Below are 7,826 nucleotides of genomic sequence, written 5' to 3'. Positions count from 1 at the left end.
GAACAAACAGCTCCGTATGTCCGTTAGTGCAGCTAGCTAACCAGATGCTAACAACACGGTCCCTGCTGCTGGCACCGGTCCCTCTCTCTCTCTCCCCCTCTCTCACACACACTAAATGCGCTATTTCCGCACACACACAGAGCCGCGAGCTTGAATGACAGAAGCACACTTTTATTTCCATCCAACTCTCTGATTGGTCTGGTGTCTTGCCTCTGTTGCATTCACTGAACACGGGAAATTACAGTCCTGCCGTCCTTTCTAGTGTCTTGATGAGGTTCACGTAAAGCACAGTTAATGTATTATATTATTGAGGTAGAATTGTCCGGGGCTACAGAAAAAACATTCGGGGCAAGCCAAAATATAATTTTACCAACAATGTGGAATTTATTGGCTACATATTACACAGATTATGCACAGCGGGAGCAGCAATAACCGTCAAATAATAATTCAGACAGGGGAGCTCCGCACCCCCTGCCTGCCGCTAGGGGGTGCTGCAGCGCCCTCAGCACCCCCCTTCCCGCGCCCATGACACTGGGTGTTTCTTTCTTATCCACTACTGTTTTGCTCTTGTGTGGGTCCCATCAAAATGTGTGTCTGACCATCCCTAATATCAATATATGTGTCATTAAAGGTCCCATGTGATGGCCATTTCTTCTGATCATAATTCCATTGTTGAGGTCTACTAGAATAGATTTATATTGTGCAATTTTCCAAACTCACATTGGTTTCTCATACAGCATCTCTGTATAGTATGTGTATTCACTCTCTGTCCACGGCTTGTTGGAGCTCCAATGAGGCGTTCTTGGGCAGCAGAGACAGGTCTTTTCTGTGTTAGAGTTTTATAGGGTGTACTTTGAGGGTTTGTGACTCTGCAGACCGTTTACATGCTTAAAAACCTTCATAACACACAAGGGGACGGGTAATAACCGGAAAAGCATGACATGGGACCTTTAAGGTTTTTGCAGTCAAACTTTCTGAGGCCTTTGCTATTTCTGATTGTTTTGGCCCGGGACACACTTATTTTTGTATCTAGTTATTCACAAGACAAAGAAAAGATTGGTTTGAAAATAATACCTATTTGCTAAACCCTATTTTGCTCTACACTATTTGACTGCATACCAGTGAATGTAACCCAGGTGTGTTTTTATCTTAATTTAAGTTAAGTACTTAATGAGATTTTAGGTTAGTAAATGAATGATGTAATGAGAATTTGGACTGCGAAAGCCTTAAAATGTACTCCTAATATACTATTTCTTTTTGTGTCTTTCTTTATCCTTCTCATCCACTCGTACCTCATCCGTTTGTTCCATGTTCTGTTTTTCCAAGCATTTATTCTGTCTCTTTAGCTGCAAACCTCAATCTGCTTCCCTACAATGAGTTTTCCCAAGTCACTCTATAACATGAGAGCAGCAGAAATAGTACTTTTGGTCACTGTGGCTGCATCCAAATAGAGCTTGTTAAAACATATTGGATTTATTGCCTGAGGCTTGATATCATCTGTTCATTCAGGCTTCAGATTAAAATGCCCGTGTGGAGACAGCCTGATTTCCATGTGAAGTGGGAATTTATTTATTTATTTACAAAATTACACATAATATGCATATTCTTAACGTTATATGTCAGTGTTCATGTTTAATTGAAGAAGACTGGTACTGATAACCGGATAAAAAAGCAGGAAGTGAAACCATAGTGATGTTGACAGCAGTGTATTCTAAGATAATTGTATACATTCTTTATATACAGTGACATTCTAGCTCTATTTTTATTATATTTTATGTTGAATCGTAATGCTTTTGCTGCTGGAACAACCTAATTTATATTTGCCTATCTCATGGTATCTTATTTTCAAAACTACCTTACTATTCATATTTTGACCGGCATATGTAACTGACTTACTATAAAGGTAATACAAATGTGTACCTTACAAGACACTGACAGGCCTACAGACTATGCATTAGTAGCTCTCTTTAAAACCTCAATGTGCTGAGAACTGAAGGTACTGCTTACTGATGAGAAAATGATATGGCATTGTAATGCGGTGAGTCACTGTTGTGCACTAAGCCCTTAGCCCTTGTCTCACTGTACTTTTTGCAGAATTAACTATAATGTGTCATGGCCTGGTATTGCATTTCCTATATGTAAGCATTGTAATGGAAGCTGTTATTGACTGCTGGACTCAGGCTGGGAGAGACAGAGAGATTGAATGAGGGAAGCAGTAGGACAATACATGTACAGGAAAAGCTAATTATCAAGAAGTGAAGCATGCTTAACCTTCTTATTTTGTTTTATGCAGATGTATTCAAATTCCAAGCTGGATATAAAAGGTTCCCTTCATTTTTGATACTTTGGGAATCACACAAATGGCTCAAGGCAGTTACATTTGGAGAAATGTGTCAGGTAACTATTATTACTCATTTCAAAATAGAATGATTTCTAATTCTCTATGTGAATTTTCTAAGTTTTATGTTATTCGTAATGCATACAACACATTATTCCTATTATTTGAATGAGTTGTATTGGAATAAAAAAAATAAAAAAGACACTATAACACATAGTCCTCTCAACTAGAAAGAAAACATATTGTATTGTATATGCATTTTTACCTGTTTCAAGTGCAAAAGATTTCAGTTCATTTTTGTATGTTTACTTGCTGAAATATTTGGAAGATGTCTGTGGTTGAGAAAACCTGCCAAGAGTCTGGTCAGGCTTTTTGAGGGAGAGTTGAATTGTAATTATAGAGCGGGTTCAGTCTATGTAGAGAGACATACCATTTAGAGAGAAATTACTACTGAAAACAGAGCGTCTACAAAATTAGAAGTTCCTCCTCTGTCCCTCCTCTTCTTGTGGGACAGGCTCAGAGAGTTTATATTCAAAAACATCTTGAGGTGATAGAAGGAAGGCTTTAGACTCGCTCGATGGTTGCTTTTGAAAATATAATACTGAGGTAAGTAAAGAAAAAGAAACTAAGGGGAGAAGTATAGCATTAAGCTTTTTAAGTAGTAAGTGTATTTTTAATAAAACATTGTTGTGTTTCCCAGTATTGGGAGTTAAAACAATTACCAACTTTATTATAAGTAGTTTTGCATTTGTAAATGCATTGTCTATTTCAAAACTTACTTTAAAAAAAACTAAAGAGACAAAGCAGGAAATGTTTTTAACTTATTTTTAAATCACAGGTCAAAGCACTAAAGAGTGTGCTCCTAACTGCCTGGGCATTGACTACAGTTATCATCCGGACTTGGACTACATCAAGTGTGTGGACCATTTCCAAAACAACGCCAACATTAAGCGGCTAAGCCTTAAAAGGAGGCCAAAAGTGGCCATCAACAATGCAGAAAAATCATCCAGCGCTTCCTCCAGCCAGTGGTATTCTGCAGAATCATTGTCATCATCTTGCAGTGATGATACAAGACTACTGGGCATGTCATCTACAACCAGCCGTCGACCTCCTCTTCCTCCACCACATGGTTCCTCATTGGATAACAAACCCTCACGGGGTGAAGGACCCACTACCTCTCAGGTAGAGTCAAAGCCTCAGCCAGCTGCAAGATCTTTTCCTTCACAAAAACAAAGCCATGTGGTGGGAGATACCATTATGGAGACCTTAAAACACTTGGAACAGGAGGTTAAGACACAGCTTCCACCTCAGCCCCAACCCCGTCAACGACTGGCCAGCTTTGGAGGGGTAAGCTCCCATGGGTCTCTCTCCCCCTTCACTGGCCTGGGTGCATATAACCTGAACATCAATGGGAACAAGCCCACTAGCACTGGAGATGATATGCATGTCCACCTTAGCTCGTCCTTAGGCACTAGAGGCAGCACAGGATGCCTAAGACAGAGTCCACAGAGCTCTGGCAGAACCACACCAGCGACAGGTCTCGGCCCCATGCACCTGCAGCATGTTCGTGACCAGATGGTGGTAGCTCTGCAGAGGCTGAAGGAGCTGGAGGAGCAGGTGACAATCATCCCTATCCTCCAGGTAAACATCTCAGTCCTCCAGGAGGAGAAGAGGCAACTGGTCTCTCAGCTCAAGAACCAAGGTGACAACGAGGGCATCAATTGTGTGATCTGGAAGAGAGCCGATAGCATGGAAAAGTCTGACATTGAGACCACGATTAATACAGAGGAAGAACTTGAGGAATTATTGAGAAATGACCACACCAATTTTAAGGAGTTCAGGCAATTGACTGAAGAGATGCAGGCATTGGAAAGAACCATCAAGGACAAACATTTGCAAGCAATGCATGGAAAAGGCCAAAGCTCTCTACATGACAATGCTATCAAGTCAGTCGCAGCTGTAACTGATAAAGATATAGATATCACCCTGTCCAAACCAACTAAAGAAAACAAATATGTGAACACTGATCAGGTACAGACGAGGTCAATTGCAACAGAAGTGACGGAAGAGAATCTTGGACTATACCCAGAACGGGAAGCAGAGATTGATGCTCAACATTTTTTAATTGGTGCCTTGAAGGAGAGAATGTGTTACTTGGAAGCAGAGTTGAAGGAATCAGCTCTCGAGACAGAGATGAGTCGTCTGAAACTGGAGCTTCATGTTGCAGGAGCAAGGAACCGAGCTGATAAAGCCTGCTCTGCAAGACCATGCACTGAGAGCAAAAGCATTGAGGCAAAGCCCCACACCACAAGCCAGGGTGTGGGAAATCACACAGAGCTCCAAGATGCCAGCACAGGGAAGGAAACAGAGGTGAAGACTGTGGGAGTATCTTGTTACGGGCCTGAGCTTAAGAGTGTTTGTACAGGACCAGAAGAACCCATGAGCCACTGGGAGGTCAGGGAGCGGGTGGAGACCATGGAAAAGGGTGTGGGGATCCACATTTCTACCAACACACAGGGAGTTGGAAATGCGATAAAGTTATGTGATGCAGAAACCAACACTGAGATACCAGTGGAGAATCTGGGTTCTAAGAAAAATCAGATTAAGTATCGCTCAGTGGGTTGTGGGGACTGTTCTGTTGATGTGATAGTCAGCGAGGCAAAGGAAGTTGTGTCTCAAGGTATTTCCACAGATCAAGTCAGAGGAGTAGATCTGGGAGTCATGGCATCACCTCAGACAGCTTGTCAGCGTACCAACACAGAATCCAGTTCAGTGTCTCGCTTTACCAACACCAGCCATGCCTTTAACACGGACTCCAGCACTAATACTGTCTTAAGTACCCAAGATAAGCACACCAACACCACTCAGACTTTTACTAGGACAGTGTCAGTAGGCAACAGGGTCAAAGACATCAAATGTACCCCAGAGACTCGCACTATTGGTGTAGGAACTGAAAATATACAAGGAAGTGCCTTAAACCAAAAAACAGGGACTGCCGCCAAGTTAACCCGAGACGCTGGTGTTGGATTTACAAACATTAATGATCATTTCCTGATTGGGCTGAAAACACGGAATATGGCCTCTGGACCCTCTCATCTACCTGACCCCATTAAGACAAGGAACATTGGTGTAGGGGAGGGGAGGATACAGGATCTGTCCGTCTCATGCAGAGCATCTGGCCAGATGATCCAGAGATCTTCACAGTCTCAGTGGGGCCCCGAGCTGAACCATTACATAGAGAAGATGCAATGGCTTCTCAGGGAGCATGGGGACCTGCTGACTGATGGCCAACCTCAGAGGAGAGAAGGATTTGTCCCACAACCCAGTAGCCAAGGAAGTGCCAACTTCAAGCTGTCCTGCAATAACGAAACTGCAGCACAAGGAGAAACAGAAGTCCATCCTTTAGGTCCTCAGCCATCAGGTAACATTGCAGATTTCTTTGCTAATGTATGTGACCAAAAAGCATTGTGCGTATCCTCCTCATTTAATCACATCTTACAGGTCAGTGAAATAGCATTAAACCAAGGCACACCATATAGCTTTCCAAACCTTTGAATTATTGTAATCCTGATCACGAAAGTCTATCACATCCTGTGTACCACCTGATTACAACAGTGTGGCACTACTGGCCAAAAACACCTTTATTTACTTTGTTTCACTATTTTATAATAACATAAACGTTTGTAATGTTTGTATCATGTGCTGGAACTATTAAAAACCATCAACATTAGACTCTTTCTCTGTTGCAGTCAGCGGAGAGTTTCTATGTCCATCTCCACTCTTAGATGACTCTTCCAAGTGGGACCAAGCAAACCCAGGATTCTTCCAGCAGAGTGGCACTAATTCAGAGGTGAAAAGAATGATACAGATGTTGGAACAACAGGCATCCTCTAATCTGCAAGGTAAATATGCACATGTCTGTGTCTATGTGTTATAAAGGTAATCTATACATGAAGACAGTAAACATTGGGTGGGTAAGCATATGTCTGTGTGAAAGAAGCTCCCAAGGCCCACTCTAAACTTAATTTAGCTTTAGAGGAAGTGGCTGCCTTTGGCGCTGCCTGTTTACTTTTTGAGGTATACTCTTGTAATGTTTGGAATGATGTCTGGTTTCGGAGGGCGTCTCGTACCACATACCAGTCTGTGGCAGTGGGTCTAAAATGGAGTGACATCGTAGGAGCATCTGTTTATAGAGGAAACTTTCCCTTTTTCAAAATGAGGCCTTCAGATTGGTAAGAAACTATTAAGCACAATGAATATATCCTCAGTACGTCCTGCCTCGGTTGGCCTAGGGGATATCTGCGTCTTTGGAGTACTTGATAAAATACAGTGCATATGACACAATAATAATTGTGGTGTGTGTAAAGATTTCGATTGTTTCTAGACAGGTCATCTTATTCCGGTGTGCAGTCTGTAATGAAGAAACAAAATGGCGACCAGGGTTGTAGCAGCACCAGGAAGAGCATGAAATTCATGAGGGTGACCACAGGGTAATCATCTAATGTCAAAACTGTTGAAGACATAAGTATAATAGCATATGTTATGTATTGACTCCCATATTTTACCCTTAGATTGGATCCCATGTCTTCTTACGAATGTTGTCCCAGTGAGCATGCGAACTCTGAGGAAGTGGAAAAGAGGGGAAACAAAAATTCAAGGGAAACTTCTGAAGATGGAACGCAAGGAAGGAAGGGCAAAGGTGGTTCCAACAAGGGGTCAAAAGGGACTGCAACACCACATTCACAGAGGTAATGATTTAAAGCCCAAAAATCTCAGTACAACAATATTGTTCAGCATTGTGCACATGTCAGTCCAACCTTTAAGGGTTCTGCTCAGGTCTGAACTCACCAGTGTTAATTTCGTCAACGAAAACTATGACGAAAAATGTTCGTCAACGACCTTTTTTACATGACTAAGACGAGACGATGACGAGCTAAAAATAGATTCTTGATAACGAAAACTTTGACGAAATGTATATTTAGTTTTCGTTGACGAGACGAGACGGGACTAAGGTGTTAATGGTGGACTATCGGACAATCAAAATGCAGGGTATTTTCCCCCAATTGTCCGTCTTGTCTGTCAAAATGCATCTTACGTTTCTAACTTGCAATATCATTATTTCCGCTCTCTTCACTCCAGAAGAGCGATCTCCCTGTGTCTCTCTGTGTGCGGGCCCGGGGGGGCGGGGCCTAACAGACACTGCAGCGGCACACAGAGATCTGCCGGGGACGGAGCGTTCAGAAGGGACACATGCTGGAGTCCTTCAAGTTTGAAGGACTTTGTATACTGCAGGGTAGCTTGTGAATTTACTCCAGGTGGAACTAAAGTCTGATTTAACACTTGATTAGATTTCACATCATTCATCCACATCTGTAAAGTAACTAAAGCTATTAAATACAGATTTAAATACTCCAGTAAAGTACAAGTACCTCAACATTTTACTCAAGTACAGTACAATATTTTAACGTAATTGTATATATTTAATTTA

The 7,826-nt window shown here is 41.9% G+C and overlaps 1 protein-coding gene across 1 annotated transcript; it reads left to right on the top strand.

The window, feature by feature from the left end:
* Positions 1 to 2,313: 2,313 nt before the first annotated feature.
* On the top strand, positions 2,314 to 7,086 carry LOC104967871 (KN motif and ankyrin repeat domain-containing protein 1-like; the record flags this gene model as incomplete). The annotated part of the gene is made up of 5 exons (XM_010797404.1): positions 2,314 to 2,397; positions 3,177 to 5,759; positions 6,088 to 6,240; positions 6,723 to 6,828; positions 6,910 to 7,086. Coding segments are annotated over exons 1-5 (3,056 nt in total), but the record flags the coding sequence as incomplete, so codon positions are not given.
* Positions 7,087 to 7,826: the final 740 nt, after the last annotated feature.

This window comes from Notothenia coriiceps, unplaced genomic scaffold, assembly GCF_000735185.1.
Source record: "Notothenia coriiceps isolate Sejong01 unplaced genomic scaffold, NC01 NC01_scaffold00037912, whole genome shotgun sequence".
NCBI lineage: Eukaryota > Metazoa > Chordata > Actinopteri > Perciformes > Nototheniidae > Notothenia > Notothenia coriiceps.
Note: the sequence above shows the minus strand (reverse complement) of the source record. Positions and strands in the feature narration are given on the sequence as shown.